This window comes from Peromyscus leucopus, chromosome 2 (assembly GCF_004664715.2).
Source record: "Peromyscus leucopus breed LL Stock chromosome 2, UCI_PerLeu_2.1, whole genome shotgun sequence".
Lineage (NCBI taxonomy): Eukaryota > Metazoa > Chordata > Mammalia > Rodentia > Cricetidae > Peromyscus > Peromyscus leucopus.
This window is the reverse complement of record NC_051064.1, coordinates 101670468-101687687: the sequence shown is the minus strand read 5'-3', so window position 1 is coordinate 101687687 and position 17220 is coordinate 101670468. Positions and strand designations below refer to the sequence as shown.

At 47.9% G+C, this 17220-nt stretch overlaps 1 protein-coding gene across 1 annotated transcript in view; it reads right to left on the bottom strand.

Moving 5' to 3' along the window:
- Positions 1-1340: 1340 nt before the first annotated feature.
- Positions 1341-17220, bottom strand: part of Patj (PATJ crumbs cell polarity complex component) — a 332069-nt gene continuing 316189 nt past the window's right edge. The window contains 3 exon segments of the mRNA XM_028870280.2: positions 1341-3234; positions 8679-8802; positions 13899-14005. Of these exon segments, the coding sequence (XP_028726113.1) occupies positions 3088-3234; positions 8679-8802; positions 13899-14005 (378 nt within the window). The 3' untranslated portion in view covers positions 1341-3087.

Below are 17220 nucleotides of genomic sequence, written 5' to 3'. Positions count from 1 at the left end.
ATTTATTTTTATTTTACAGAAAAGAATTTAGGCATGCCTTTAGTCCTAGCACTCGAGGCAGAGGCAGGTGGATTTCAATGCGTTTGAGGTCACCCTAGTCTTTATAATGAATTCTAGACCAGCTAGGGTTACATAGTGAGACCCCCCCCCCATCTCAAAACAAACAAAAACAAAAAACCAAAGGAACAAAGGGGCTGGAAACATGGCTCAGTGGTTAAGAGCACGAGCTGCTGTTCCGGAGGACCCGAGTTCAGTTCCCAGCGCCCACTCAGTTGGCTCACAACTCCAGCTCCTAAAGAGTCTGATGTCTCCGAGGGAACCTGCACTCATGTGAACACTGTGTCCCCCCATAACTAGAAATAATAAACTATATCTTAAAAAAATACAAGATTGAGCCGGGCGTTGGTGGTGCACGCCTTTAATCCCAGCACTCGGGAGGCAGAGCCAGGTGGATCTCTGTGAGTTCGAGGCCAGCCTGGGCTACCAAGTGAGCTCCAGGAAAGGCGCAAAGCTACACAGAGAAACCCTGTCTCGAAAAACCAAAAAAAAAAAAAAAAAAAAAAAAAAAAAAACAAGATTGAAATTTTGGAGGCTGGAGAGCCGGCTAAGGCTTAAGTTAAGGGCACTGACTGCTCCTCCAGCGCGCTTACATGGTGGCTCACGACTCCAGGGATAGGAGATCTAAGGTTCTGTGCCGGCCCACTTGGGCTCTTACATCTGTGTGCTACATAAAACTCACGCAGGCAAACACACAATAAATCTTCTTTAAAAAGACTACAATTTTTATTTTTAAATGTAGTTCATTTTATACGCAGGGGTGTTTTGCCTTCATGTGGACCTGTGCACCATGTGCCTGCAGTACCCAATGACGTCAGGAGAGGGCGCTCTACCTACTGAGCTACATCCTCAACCCAGGACACTGAAAAGCTGAACTAAAGAACAAAATAAACCATGTCTCTGCCTGCTCCTTAGCCAGCTGTCTTGATTTACAACCTTTAGAATTATCTATACATAGAAACATTCTGTAGTTTTAATTTTTTTCTAGTTCACTTTACTTCTTTGGCTAACTCCAGTCGGTGACATTAATAATAGACTTAAATGGCCAAAAAATAATATGTTATTTTAAGAAAACTACTTTTGCAAATTATTGTCTTCTCAGTGTACAGTAAGTTCTGATGGCAACAAACCTTTTTTTAGCACAGCAACTCCTCGCTAGTCCTGTGGAAAGAGAAAGGGCCCCTGAAGAACTTGATGCATAAAGGATCACAATTACTTCACTGATAGACTTTTAGTAGCATGCCCTAAAAGGATGGTGTGTAAAGAAAGACACAACAACAACATATTATTTCAAAATGTGTATTTAAGGTCATTCCATCAAAATGAAGCAGAATCACACTTGGAGAGCATAAATCATCTATCTTAATCTTTTTTTTTTTTTAAGATTTATTTATTTATTATCTATACACAGTATTCTGCTTGCTTGCATGGACCTGAACACCAGAAGAGGGCACCAGACCTCATTACAGATGGTTGTGAGCCACTGTGTGGTTGCTGGGAATTGAACTCAGGACCTCTGGAAGAGCAGCCAGTGCTCTTAACCTCTGAGCCGTCTCTCCAGCCCCTATCTTTATCTTTTAAGGTGCATTTTGACCTGGGCTTCATTCGGCCTCTGCTGCTTGAGGTGTTCTTGCAGGCATCATTCCCACAGAACACTGAGGCTGGTGGCTTCCCTGAACTGGAAGACGGGACCCTAACAGAACCATGTACCTTGGACACATTAGAAATTCTAAAAACCCCATGGAATCTCAAAAAACTTAATAGCAACCACGGAAATGCACTGTCAACACAAAACTGAGGCGCTCCTTTACACTAGCCACACACATATTCCACCAAGAGTTAATGCACTCCGGGATTACATCTACTCAAAGGGAATCTCAGTTAAAATCCTCACTAATTAAATAACACTTTACATTAGGGCCCATTAAGTCCCGGCGATTACTCAACAATGTGCAGCACTGAGTTATAGCTAATAATGCCGGCCCACGGCCATTGCTGACCTTGTGCTCACCTTTCATGGCACTCTCCTTTGTTTCCAACAGAAGATTCTGCAGAACGCAGTGATGAGCATCTCCCCCTTCCAGCCCATTTCACATTACAAGTCATCTTACACTCTGCTACGATTGCTTTCTTAGGTGTAGAACTTCAGCCAGCAGGAGGAGGAGCCTGGGAAAGTTAAGCTGAGCACTGGACTCCCAGGTCATCTGCTCAGTTACTTTATGTTCAAGTCTTGCACACAGCTGCTGTAGGCTGAGCTTCTGGGCACGCTGGCATGGAGGTAAGGGAAAGGCAGACTACCCTTGTCACTCACTCTGAATGGGCTGAGGATGCCTACACTTGCTTATCTCTACAGTGTGGTCCAAGGCTTGCACCTCCTGGCCTGTGGTCCACAGGGGAGGAGGATGGGCGACGCTGACCTGCTAAGATGCCCTTCACTCTGCATCGGCTTTCCAGCAATGTGAGCTGGCGTGGCTAGGATTCCGAACTTGAGGGCTTAGCAAGCCACACTTGATAAGCTGTGTGCACTTGGGAAACTCAGAAACAAGGCCTTTCAGGATGCTGAGTAGATTACAGAATCTGCAAATGAACTCCTCAAAATCACCAATGACTAACATATACAGATCTAGCTAGAGACAGGGGTTGAGATTGACTTGACTGTGAGTCAGTCACACAGAGAGACTGCAGAGATTCCCAGTGGCAGAGTCTGAATAGTTCATTGTGAGGAAGTTAATTACACTGCTAATGTTTTCTGCCTTATAGGAAGAGACAAATTAGCATAAGCAAATCACAAGTTTAAGATGACAAGCTAAACCTCTGTTTCCACTCATTAGAGGAAAACCACAGGCGCGTGCAGTTAAGCCTCTGTGGGAATGAGGGATGTGGGCTAGGAAGCAGGGCCGGCAGCTCCGGTTTCTACAAACAGAATCAGAGCCAATGATGATACTGAGTTTGAGCTGAGGCAACTTTTCATCCCAACTGAAAGCCACAGAATGCTGTCACAGTCTCATCTGTCATGATCCGGACCTGTGCTCAGGGCAGCACGGTCAAGGCCACAGTCCCTCTCTGCTGCTGTAGAATGGCGACAGCTTGCTCGTGCGTAACACCTTCCAGGGGCTCGCCGTTGACAGCTAAGATCTGGTCACCTCGTTTTAATCGGCCATCCTCTGCAGCTGCTCCCTATGAACGAGAAACATGACGAACTTATTAGAAATATCGCATGAAATTATCTTCAGTTATATATAATATAAAGTATATATGAAGCTCTAATGAATTCCCTTCCATATTTGTTAACATTGTATAATCTGAATAAAACATCCCAGATCCAAAATAGTGCTGTCCTGAAGACTTTAGACCCGGCATGCTCAGTCTACGCTCTCATGATGCTCAATCTCATGTTTCACACTGCCCAGGGCTTCCAAACATCACCCCTAAATTTCCTAAGTTAGCATGTATCATCATCATCCCTTCCTCCCTCCTTTCCTTCCTCCCTTCTTTTCTTCCTTCCTTCTTTTTCTACAGGGTCCCATCATGTAACTCTGCTGACCTAGAACTCACTATGTACCCCAGGCTGGCCCCAGAGTCATAGAGATCACCTGTCTCTACCTTCTGAGGAGGCCTATTTCTTGTTGGCTGCTGAGAGGACCAAGACCTCAGGTGGCTTTGACTTTGAAGTTTCTTTCTAAGACTTATTTAAAAAAAACTATGTGCCTGTGTGTGTAGGTATGCGCACATGAGTGCAGGTGCCTGAGGGAGGCCAGAGTCATCAGACTCCCCTGCAGCTGCAGCTCCAGGCAGTTATGAGCACATTGGTGCTGGGGGCCCAACTGTGTAAGATCAGCGCACCCTTAACTCTTGAGCCATCTTTCCAGCTCATGAATTTGAAGTTTTCAACCAATCACGCACTGGCCGACAGCATCTAAGAGCCTGCTAGTCAGATGGACTCTCAGTTTCCACATGCTCACAGCACCTGTGATGTAGACATGTCAGGTTTCTAGAGCGGTGAAGAGTCACTACGGGCTATATTAAATAACCTTTTAGTCAAGGAAGAGAATTATCAAAAAGTTTTGATGTATAAACCACACCCCACATTTCACAGCTCCAGAAGCCCGAGAAGGGAGAGATTCTGAGGCAAGCATCCTATCTGAAGGCAGCTTGGGGGACATTAGAGTTCCACACTCTGTGTGTGGGAGAAACAATGTCAGGATCATTTTAGGAAAGCTTTACCAGGGGGGAAAATCTCTGTCAGCTTTAGGTTTATTGATTCTCTAATTTATTTTGTAACTCGGATATCCTGGCCAAATTTATCGAGCAAAAGGAAAAAGAGGAAGGCTCAGTGATATCCAATGCTACAGGTGATGGTGATTGTTATTATTTGCACTGGAATGTGCTTTCAGAATATTTTTACATTCAGTGTGTGTGCACGCGCACACATCTGTCACCGCGCATGTGTGGAGGTCAGAGGACAACTTTTGGGAGTCGGCTCTTTCTTTCCACCATGTTGGTTTGGGGGATCAAAGATAAGCCACGAAGCTTGCAGACAAGTTCCTGCAGCAACCTAACCATCTTGACAGCCCCAGAACAGTCTTCTACCAAGACTGACTACACTAGGTGGGCTAGGAACCAGGGCTTAGACATTTTTTTTTCTTCTTTTAAATTCAGAAATTTTAATTTTTAGGTAGGTTTCACTTAAAAAAAAAAACCACGCGGGCGGCACACCTTTAATCCCAGCACTCCAGAGGCAGAGCCAGGCGGATCTCCGTGAGTTCAAGGCCAGCCTGGGCTACCAAGTGAGTTCCAGGAAAGGTGCAAAGCTACACAGGGAAACCCTGTCTCGAAAAACAAAAACAAAAACAAAAACAAAAAAATCACATTCCAGCCAGGTGCATGCCCTTAATCCCAGCACTTGGGAGGCAGAGAGGCGGGAGGATCTAGTTCTAGGACAGTCAGGGCTACAGAGAAACCTTATCTCAAAAAGCAAAGCAAAGCAAAGCAAAAGAACACATCCCTTAAAAAATAAAATACACCACAAACAAACAACTCCCAAAACCAAACTAGGTGTGGTGACTCATGCCTGCAATCTAGGTATTGGAGGCAGGGCCTGGGGGGAGGGGGGATGGGATGGAGTAGGTGGGAGTGGTTCAAGGTCATCCTTGGCTACATCGAGAGTTTAAGGCCAGCCTGAGCTACATGAGCTCCTATCTCAAAAGTGAAACAGCTCCCCCAACAAAACCAAAGGAAAACAACTTACAAGGATGGTCACCAGTCACCAGTACAGCTGTTACTCCCTTGGGAGCTTCTAGAGGACGCCTGTCCAGGGGATGTCTGCCAGGGACTTCCCACAGCACTTCAGTGTGCTCACCACTCCCGCTCACTACTTCCCACTCCCATGTCATTGTTTTCCTCCATCGATTTTCATTTTTGGATTTATTTATTTATTTTTAGACAGCGTTTTACTCTGCAGCCAAAACTAGCCTCAAACTTCAAGGCGCTCTCTCCCAGGCCTCAGTCTTCAAATTGCTACCATCACAAGCACGCGTCAACATATCTGGAGATGGTCGCTTTCAAACGCACAGGAGTACATATGGATGTCACTTTCAGCTAGGTGTGCTGATGACATCCCCACCCACGCTGGCCTCTGGGAAGCACAGACAGGTGCAGCCGGCCAGCTGGCTGCTCTCTAGCCCAAGGCAAAGGCCTTCCAGCTTTCTGGACCACAGCTAACACGGCATGGGCATCATGAAGTGAGTCAGCCATGTGGTGGCATTGTGTTCCCCGAAATACTGTTCACGCTAATAAACTTATCTGGGGTCAGAGACAGAACAGCCACAATATTAAACATAGAGGATAGCAGTGGTAGCACACGCCTTTAATACTAGCATTCCAGAGTCCAGAGGCCGAAATCCCCCTGGATCTCTGTGAGTTCAAGGCCACATTGGAAACAGCCAGGCATGGTGACTCACGCCTTTAATCCCAGGGAGTGATGGCAAAAAGCAGAAAGATATATAAGGCGCGAAGACCAGAAACTAGAAGCATTTGGCTGGTTAGGCTTTCAGGCTTTCAAGCAGCAGTTCAGCTGAGATCCATTCTGGATGAGGACTCAGAAGCTTCCAGTCCAAGGAAACAGGATCAGCTGGGGAATTGGTGAGGCGAGGAAGCTGTGGCTTGTTCTGCTTCTCTGATCTTCCAGCGCTCACCCCAATAACTGGCCTCAGGTTTGATTTTATTAATAACACCTTCTAAGATTCCTGCTACACAGCCATGCTGGGTGTATCATGGAGGCAGACGCAGAATGGCGGGGCCCCTGCGGCCTTACACTGCAGAGCAGAGGCTGCCAAAGCCAACCAACTGCGACAGTGCCCCTTGCGAATAATGGTCACAACCACTCGTGGTGTCACACGTGTCTTTGGAGGCCAGCGTGTGTATCTGCCTCACGGACTCTCAGGCTGGGCACCAGCCCTGTGAAACCGCCTGTGAGGATTCGCTGCCGTTCATTGGCCGAGTCCGCACTTCTGCCTAGGTGTGATAACCACCCTCCACCAATCTGGGGCTGTTTAGAGTTACCCAAAAGCAAACACCCCTTGATTCAAGAGTCCAGGTAGCAGGCAGGATGTGTGCGAGTAACAGCAAGCTTGTGTTAATATTAGCAAAACTTTCTGGGAAGATAGAGGATCTATCTTCACTTCTTTGGAAACCTTTTCTGTCATGCAGTGGTGGCGCACGCCTTTAATCCCAGCACTTGGGAGGCAGAGGCAGGTGGATCTCTGTGAGTTCCAGGTCAGTCAGGTCTGCAGAGTAAGTTCCAGGACAGCCAAATCTACAAGAGAAACCCTGTCTCAAAAACAAACAAACAAACAAACAAACAAAAAAAAACAAAAACAAAAAACAAGGATAAAAGAAAACCTTTTCTTTCTTTTTTAAAAAATAGCTGGGTATGGTGACTTGCACCTTTAATCCCAACAGAGATAGGTGGATCTTTGTGAGTTTGAGGCCAGCCTGGTCTACAGAGTGAGTTCCAGGACAGCCAGGGCTGTTACACAGAGAAACACTGTCTTGAAAAAACAAACAAATAACTATTTAAAATATTTTTTAATTCTGTGAGAACTTCATACAATATATTTCATCAAGAGCCTTTCTTTCTTTAGGAATATGATTCAATAGAAAGCCACTGGATCAATGAATGAATGAATGATTGTAGTTTTAAAAGTGAACAGTAAGAAGCCAGGCGTGGCGGCACATGCCTGACATGCACACTCAGCAGGTAGGATCAGGAGATCAAGGGTTGAGGCAAGACAGCTCCAGGGCAGCCTGAATGAGCTGCTACAGCACGAAAGAAGGAGCCAAACATAAATTCACAAACAAGTGAAAGAGGAAGGTGGGATGTTGATCCTAAGGACTTTTCACAGGTCTTCAAAATTTCAGATAAAATTAAATGCTAATCTACAACTCACACTGAAATTAAAAGTGATTATCCTAGAAGCCACATAGAAGCAGCAGGAGTAGAGGACACTGATTACCTGGGGCATGCTGAGAGCAGTGTGAGGTTGTTATTTGCTGTTTTGTGTTCTTTATTTAAGACAGGGTCTAAAATGTAGCCCAGGTTAACCTTGAACGTACAGTGATGACCTGTGTCAGCCTTCTGAGTGCTGGGATTACAGGTGTGTGCCCCTGCCTGGTTTGGAAATAGTGTTTACTTCCTGAATCACCATGATTCGGTATTAGACCAATTTATCAAGTACCCAGGGGAGAAACTTAAGCCAACAATTTCTCAGTGATCTGAAGATTGCAGAGCTTCTACCCCAGCTCTCTGCTGCCTGGCATTGTGTGAGTACGTACACATGAAGTTGTGTGTGTGTGTGTGTGTGTGTGGTGTGTGTGTGTGTGTGTGTGTACAGGTGAAGTTGTGTGTGCCGGCCTCTGCATGTTTTTTTTGTGGAAGCTAGAGGCTAATGTTGGGTATCTTCCTCTATCCTTATCCTTATTTATTTCCACTTTTATTTTTGAGGTAGTGTCTCTCACACCTGGAGCTCACCCATTCAGCTGGACTGGCTGCCTTGCGAGCCTGGGACCGCCTGTCTCTGCCCCACAGTGCCGCTCTCTGTGAGTGTTGGCGTCTCAACTCACTCTTCGGGCTGGCAAAGCAGGCGCCTTACCCACTAAGCCAGCTCTATAGCCTCATGACAGTCCTCCCCACTCTCTCCTGGAACTCACTCTGTAGACCAGGTTGGCCTTGAACTCACAGAGATCCACTTGTCTCTGCCTCCTGAGTGTAAGTGTTGGGATCAAAGGTGTGCGCCACCACACCAAGACCCTGATTTTCTTTCTTAAAGCACAAAGCTGAATCCCTTTCAGCCTAGAATAATGCATCCGAAGTCAGCCTCCAGAGCGGGCGCTGCTGAAGATGCTCCTCAAATCTGTGAGTGGCAGCTTCCTCACGCAGTACAGAGAAAACTGCTTCTTAGGATCCCACTGCTGTGACACTGTCTTCCCTGGTAGGCGGTTTCCTATGAGACCTAAATGAAATGCCACCCTCCCATTAGCGCAACCCACAGCAAGCCAGTACAAAGCACTTAAGAATCTCACTAGCTTTGATTTTAGAAGAACAGTAAAAAGGAAAAAAACACCTTTGCAAATACAGTCTTGACATAAATTGGCAGGTCTCCGTGTGGACTTCCATAACCCCCTACAATACTAAGCCCCAATCCTGCAGAGCCTTTCTCCAAAGTAATAATCTTAGGTGCAGGTGTTCTGAAAGCACAACGCATGCTGTTTAATTTGAGGGCAGACACTGAGAGGGAGTTCATTTTAATGGAAGCACACAGACTTGAGAGAGACTTCCATACTGCGAAGCTATGAATGCCATTTTATCAAATCAGACTCTGAGCGAGCGGATCTGGAAACATTGTTGTACATTTTTCATGCCACATCAGCTCATCACCAATGTTCTTGTGGTTTAGGGCTCTCTCTTGCAAAGAGTCCACTGCTTTCTAATTAAAATAGTCACTACATCAGCAACACACCTTTCTCCATGCATGGCTCCGTCCTCCTCCTTTCTTATGTGACCTCAGTTGGCCTTGAACATCTCAACCTCTTGCCTTTAGCCTCCTAAGTTCTGAGATTTTGGGCATCAGCTATTATACCCATCTTTATGCTTGGCTCTTAATTAATTCACTTTGTTTCATTCGCTGGGATCTTGTGTAGCCTGGGCTGGCCTCTTGTCTGTGTGGTGTGGTGTGTGTGTGGTACTAGATATAGTACCAATGGCCTTGTGCCTGCTAGGCTCCTAGGAGCGCAGCACTGAGCTACACCTCAGCCTGTTTTCTTTTTATTCTATTTTATTTCTGAGACAGAGTTTTGCTAAGTTATGAAGGGTCACCATGTAGCTCAGACTGGCCTTGAGATCATGATGCTCCTGCCTCAGTGTCCCGAACAACATGAATTCTTGGCATTCTAGGCATGTATGATAAGGCTTGGTACAATTTTTTTCCTTCTTTTCTTTCTTGTTTTGTTTTTTTCAAGACAGGGTTTCTCTGTGTAGCTCTGGCTGTCCTGGTACTCCCTCTGTAGCCCAGGCTGGCCTTGAACTCACAGAGATCCACCGGCCTCTGCCTCCCGAGTGCTGGGATTAAACACATGAGCTACCATCTCCTGGCTGCTTGGCCTAATTTTTAGTGTGTTATATGTAATATATATACTTTAATGTGCTTGTGTACATGTACATGTCAAAGTCAGAGAACAATCTTTAGGGTTCACGTCTGTCTTCTCCCATGGGGTTCTGGGGACTGAACTCAGGGTTGCCAGTCTTGGCAGCCAGTGCTTTGCCCACCGAGCCATCTTGCCAAGCCCCCTCCCCCCATTTTGAATCATGCTTTGAGCTGTAGCTCAGGTTAACCTGGAACTCACACTGTAGCTCAGACTAGCCTTGAGCTCACAGCAATCAATATTCCTTCCTCAGCCTCCTGAGTGCTAGGATCACAGGCATGAGCCACCTTCGCACCCAGATACGCTTTTAACTTGATCTTAGTCAAAAATCCAGAACTATGCTGTGGTTTCAAGTCTGACCTACTCTGTTTAAAGGAGGAGGAGACGTGTGGATTGCAGAGCCAGCAGTACATAGCCTGCCACCCCCAGGGACTTGGGGCACTTGGGAACTGATGCCCTTTCCTGTCCAAGTGCCCCAGCGCTCCTCCTAGGGTGGGAAGACCCTCTTCCCGGTCCACCTGCCTCCTTCAGGAGGATGGGCCCAGTCTTTCTGTCCCTGGTCCCGATTTCACACTACTGTAATTAGCACATCTTTCCCTCTCCCTGGCTACCTGTTCCTTCTATCTTAGCTATCCACGTGCTCCCAGGAAACTCATGACCATAGCTGTCTAAACAGGAACTAAGATCCAGGAGAGACGTGGGTCACCAGTGTGAAGCAAGATGGGTCAAGACAACCTGTTCCAAATGTGTGACCAAGATTTTCGTCAGTGTGGAAGTCTTCTCTCTCAGACAACATTACAAAGATTTAAACCACATTGTGTGCTCAAGCCATCTAATCTCAGCTTACTAGTTTTCTTTCGACACAGGGTCTCATGTAGCCAGTGCTGGCCCTGAACTGGCTATGTAGCCAAGGGTCACCTTGAATTTCTGATCCTTATGTTTCCATCTCCCAACGGCTGGGATTAGAGGCTTGGAACACCAGGCTTCGTTTTATGTGGTACAGGGGATCAAACCAAAGGCTTCATGCATGCTAGACAAGTGCTGTACCAACTGAGAAACGTCTCAGCCCTTCCCACGTTATACTATCCAAAGGGTTAAAACCCAAAGGAATTCTGGGATCTCCATCCCTACCTTCTGGTTTGTGGTGGGAGGGTCTCTTTCTTTTCATTTTGAGACAGAGCTGTGCCATATAGCTCTAGCTGGCCTTAAACTCACAGTGATCCTCCTGCTTCTGCTTCTCAAGACCTGGGATTACAGGCATGTAGCACCATGCCTGCCTGGCTCCCGGATGTACACAGTCCATACTGACAACATAGCTTGTTTTGTGGCAGCATGCACGTCTGAGAGGCAGAGCCACTCGAAATGAACTTAGCCATTCATGTATCAGAAAACCGTGAAGGGGTATGTGACCTTTGATTAAACATCCCCCGGAAGTTTGCCTAACTTATTTTTGGGTTGGTTTCCATCTGGCTGACACTAATAAGCACTGCTTGTTGATGTAATTTTATTTTTTAAAGAGCAGTTGTTCACTGCTATAGTCTGTGCTGTACAAATTGTAGGTGGTTTTGAATGCCACCCTGCTTAGCCTGATTCTTTCAGAACTCACCATTAGCTTCTCCAATTACCCCACCAACACACACCCCAAGTCAGGCCCATGGCAATGGCTTCAAGGGCCCTGAGCTCCCTAAACTTAATTACCCTTACTAGCCTTCCACAGTCATTAATTTACAGGTCAACGTTTCCATTCAGGCTAGGTAGAGCCACCTCTTTACAAACATTCCTGTGTCTGAATCCTCAGAACTCAGTTCCAGGACAGTGCCTGGCCTTAGAGAGGTGCTCAACAAACATCTGTTGAAATAACGAACTGTCCCTACATGGAACGGAGATGATACCATGAGTAAGGCTGGGCCTGTCTCTCTCTGTGGCCTCATGAGCATGCTCAACGAAGGTCTAGCAGCTGCACCTAGCCTGATTCTGACGCTTTTGCGGACATGACCTCCCTTGCCAAGGACACTGGGAGAGAAATTGAAGTGCTCAAGGTTATCAGATTAGAACTAGTCTCAGGGCCACCCAGTCCTTAGGACCTGCACACCTGGGCCCACTCGCAATCTGGAGCGTGTGTCATCTGGAGCATGTCAATTTACCTCATAATACCTTAATATTTCTTCTTTGAAAATTATTTTTATAATTATGAATATGTGGTGTTTGTGTGTCTGTGGGAATGCAGACACCTGCAGAGTCAAGAAGAGGGTGCTGGATCATCTGGAGCTGGAGTTGTAGGTGATCGCAAACGGCCTAACGCGGCTGCTGGGAACTGAACTCGTCAGGTCCTCTTGAAAAACAGTATATGCGCTTCACCTCTGAGTCACCTTCTCAAGCCCTGCCTTAACATTTCCTTCTCTCTTTCACTTTAAAAAAATAATTTATTAAGATTTATTTATTTTATGTATATGGTACTCTCTCCACATGGACACTTTATGCCAGAAGAGGGCATCTGATCCCATTATAGATGGTTGTGAGCCACCATATAGTTGCTGGAAATTGAACTCAGGACCTCTGGAAGAGCTGCCAATGCTCTTAGCCACTGAGCCATCTCTCAGGCCCTCTTTCTTTCAAGCCTGGGTTTCTCTGTTATGTAGCTCAGGCTGGTCTTGAACTCATAGAATGCTTCCTCTCCCTCCCTGGCGCTGGGATTAAAGGTGTGACCACTATGCCTGGCAGAGACTCGATTTTTTTAATACACTCCCATGTTAGCTGTGGATCTGTTTGTGCTGACAGCTCCCTGCTGGAAGCGGTGGAGTTAGAGCAAAGGACCAGGTAGAAGGGCAGCGCTGTTCTTCCATGAAGACCTGGGCTTTAATCTTACTGTTTTCATCATGCAGCTCAGGGTGGCCTTTGCCTTGCAAAGCGCCTACATCAGCCCCAAGTGCTGGGACTACGTGTAAGAGATTTTTCTTTTCTTTTCTTTCTTTCTTTCTTTTTTTTTTGATAGATAGGATGTCATGTACTCGAGACTTGTCTTAAGCTTGCTATATAAATCAAGACTGGGTTTGGACGTCTGGCCTTTCTGCCCTAGCTCTTGGTACTGGGGTTATCAGTGCGGGTTACCACGTCCAGTGTTATGTGGTATTGAGAACTGAACCCAGGGCACTGGAAACGCTAGGGAGCACTCTACCAACTGAGCGAAGGCCCTCGTCTCTCCTCCCTGACTCTCTTCTACAGAAATGCTATTTTAGTATTTCAGCACATCTGATGGCATGTATTACGAGGAAAAAGTAGAGCTGAGTTAATATTCTTTATCAGACACACCCCAAAGTATCATTCAGATTGATAGACTAAGACGCCCTAAATAAAGCCCCTTGTGGATGGCTGTGATCATGAGCCCCGTAAGTGAACTACCAACAGCATTTGCTGAGCACACACTGCGACCAGGTGCTGAGGGTGAGGGACAGCTTCAGGCAGCAGGGCTCACAGTGCAGCTGGCCTCCGCCTGTCTGGTAGAATAACCCTAGGGCACCTGCTAAGACCAGATGCCCGACTCTCCTGGGGACCGTGTCCTCAGAGAGGTCAGAGGACAGTTTGTGAGTTGGTTTTCTCCTTCTACTATGTGGGATGTAGGGATGGAACTCGGGCCATCAGACTTGGTGGCAAGTGCCTTTCCCTGCTGCACCATCCTGCTGGCCTCCTGTTCTTATTCTTACATCACTGTAGTTCTAGAAACACTGCTTTAATGAACAACTTTGCAGTGACTAGCTGTAATGAACACTCCAGCAAAGGAGACCTTCGATTTCAAAGGAACAAGATTTCACCTCGGAACAAGGTTTTTGCTTAGTGGGTTAAGGAAATGTGACTCCTTGTACCTTAGAGCAGGGTGGACCTGGGCTATCAGCCTGCAGTTCCTTAGGACAGAGAGCACAGGCTCGTGTCAAAAAACCAAAGAGCAGTGTGAGCGCAGGCCCTGCCGTGGTCTCTGAAGGATCCTAGGGTGGAACACAGCTTTGTGTGAAATGAGGAACCCTGGTTCCTGGTCAGACCTAGTCTAGATCCGGAGAACGTAGCATGCACGTTCCTCTACTTGGACATCGCATACCCCTTAGAAGCCGGAGCGAGGGAGCGAGGCCCCTCTGCATGAGAATACTCACTCCGTGTCTTCGGGATGGCCGTCAGCAGTCGTGGAGCCAAGCTGGGAGCCTGTAGACATGATTTCAAGCTGAGTTGCTATGGCACTTATATTGGTATCTGCCACAACCTGGGGGCGGGGGATGACAAGACATTTTACTATAAGCTGCAAGAGTGCTAGAGAATCCGTGGTTGCAGTCAATCCTCATTCAGCTTACATACAGCACTGGACAGGACGGATTACTCGTTTTCTCTCTTTTTCCCTTACTCCCCTTTCTCTTCTCCTCTCCTTCCCCGTGCTTCTCCCTTTCTTCTCCCCCACTTCCTAAGACAGGAAGCTGAATTCGTAATCTTCCTGCTGCAGCCTCCCCAGTGCATGGGGGTGCTGGGCTGGAAGGTCTGATTCTCTCTCATAAACTGTTTCCTTCATGTGACTCCCTGTGATGGCTGCCTCCCAGGCTCTTCTTTATTCTTTTGAGGAACTGGGGGCTGAACTCGGAGCCTCCTGGCGAGCACACGATCACTCACCTGTGCCCCCAGTCGCTCCTTTTAAACCTTCAACAGAACAGAATAGGCAGGGTCTTCCTGAGCCGCATAGGCTGTCTGGGGGCTGGTCCTTCCTCAGCCTCCCAAGAGCTGCTGGGATCACAGGCTGTGGCCACTGGGCCCAGCTCCAGCTAGTACATTCTTCCACCTGTCTGACTTTGCCTTCCTCTCTTGCAGACCCCTGTGCAGCGTGACAGGACCAGTTCCTGGGTTTCTGGTCTTTCTCGTCTACAGCGTCGCATGCTGATTTTAAGTACCACCTAGTGATGATAATCTCCAACTCTATCTCCAGCCCTCCCATACTTAGGTCCAAATCCACATGATGTGTGCCCATTGCGCTCCCCAGGGTGGTGTCTATCAGGAACCCATAGCTAACATGTCCCCAGCCCTCTGCCCACAGCCTGTGCCCCTGTACCCTTCTGCATCCCAGATGACCACGACCTGGTCTCGACGTTTCATAAACACTTTGGCACCATACTTGACTTCTGTCTCAAAGCCCACAGTCCCCTTAGATGCTACAGGCTGACCCACGAAGTCATCTTGTGTGTGGTTCGGGCGGAGCTGTTTCACTGGCTGCCCGTTTCACGGCAGCAGTCAGAACCACGTTAACATGGAGCACATTACACCAGACTCTGCCGGGAGCCATCTGTGGAGAACCAGATGTTGTGGGGCCACAAGCTGAAGTCCTGCCTATAACCTTCAAGGTGTCCTGCCCTGAGGCAGCTCTCCTAACATTCCCCGATACCACACCGACCTCACTGTTCCCCCTGCTGCCCCCCCACCCCCACCCCACCCCAATAGAACCCGGGGATCTGGAGGGCTGACTGTAATACTGCTCAGATCCTGAGGAGAGTTTTCGGGCAGGTGCGGGAGGGAACTTGACTTGACGCAGTTTCAGGACAGACCAACAGAGGGCACACGTGCCTCAGTTGTGAAGCAGCTGCCCTGCCAGGAAAGCAGAGGAAAGGCAAAAGGCCAGAGGAGGGGTCAGCACGCATTTGGGAATCGTCACAGACAGGGGAAAAGAGTTACAGGCAAGTGCTGAGTGTTCTCGAAACACAGTCATAGGACAACGATGACTGAGTGGGGAGACGTTCAGGACAAAGGCCTGAGGAGGAAAGGTCAGTCCCTGCCAGACCGTGCAAGCCTCTCTTCTGCAGAGCCTGGGAGGACACACCTGCTCTGAAGACAGTCTTCACAAACATCCATTCTAGCTTACACCCCAGCGGCCAGCCTGAGCCTCCCTGACCCACATTCTCCTGACCTGCCTGCTGTTGCTAGGGTCTGCTCTCTGCTCTCTTTCGGCTGGCCTCCTGACTCAGTCATGGCCCAGGCGGCTGCAGGCTCAAACCCCAGCACATACATTCCCTGGCTTTAAATTCCAATGGTGTGCTTCACCCCAGCTGCTGGGCTCTGCCCGGATCCTCAGCTTGAGATTTGCATCTGACGTCTCTCAGCTTCTCAAAAGGAAGACAACAACTCCAAATTTGGACCGGGGATGTAGATCAGTGGGTAGAGCACATGCCGAACTCCACTTGAGCATGTCATGCAGCCCCATCCTACTTCCTCTCCAAACTCCTGACCTCCAAACACACCCCTGTTCAGTTAGCTTTTCCTTTCATTTGTTGCTTCTTAGCAGTGACACCTCCAGCTCCCCCATTGTGAACCAACAAGGCACACTACCGAAAACTTGTGGCTGGTGCCTGTCTATCGGAGACACGCGCTGAGGTGCTATCCACACCCGGGCTCAGTCTGTCTACCTTGGTACTTCCTGCTCCCGAATGAGTAGTAACCCTCCAGAATTCCAAACCCTTCTTCCATCTGTTCCTTGTCCTTTGTCATCTTCCAGTCTTTTCCTCTCCCCGGGCATCTTCCCAGATACACACCGGTGCTCCACCACTTCTAACCTTTCAGCTCTTCCCCTCTGTTCTTGGGATACAATTCTAAGCACGTGTAGGAACCCCCCACCCTCACCCCCGCTTCTAATCCCGTTTCTCTCTTTCCATTCCCCTAAATCTTCTAGAGTTTTCTCTCTGGGGATCTCTACACACATCAGTCTAACCATCAGTCCTGATCCTCACGTGACCTTCTCTAGTGCCCCTGTTGAGGTTACTTCTTCCTGCTTTCTTCTGTTTTCAGCCTGTTTCTCGGGAATTGTGACGGTGTGTGTTTGTGTGGTTGTGGGTGCTTCCCATCTCATCTCAGACTCCATGGCAGCACAGACTCCCCCTGAGGAAGAACCTGGGAGAGGATGAGCAGGTCCGAAGCCTTCTCAGGGACACAGAGACAGAGGAGGTTATGTGGAGACAGGTTTCTGGTCCCTTAAGGAGAGGAAATGTAACGACTTGTTAGAGTGGCAGACGCCACTCCACAGAAATGGAGTAATAACAGAGGGCTTAACGTAGACCCAGGGACTGATCCAGCTAACAACATTTTGAATTTTGCTTTTTTCTCAAATGACATTTTTAATTTTAGGAGCATTGGAGTTCTGCCTGCATGTGTGTCTGTGTGAGGGCGTTGGATCCCTTGGAACTGGAGTCACAGACAGTTGTGAGCTGCCATGTGGGTGCTGGGAATTGAACCCTGGTCCTTCTGAAGAGCAGCCAGTGCTACTACGACTGAGCCTTCCCTTCAGCGCCCAGTTTTTCTCCTTGTGTTTGTTTAGTTTGTGTGTGTGTTAGGGGCAGGAGGAACCTGTCTGTGCCACTGAGCGTGTGTGGAGGTCTGAGGACAGCCTGTGCGAGTCAGTTCTCTCCTTTCCCCTGTGGCTTCCCAGGTTTGAACTCAGGTTGTCAGGCT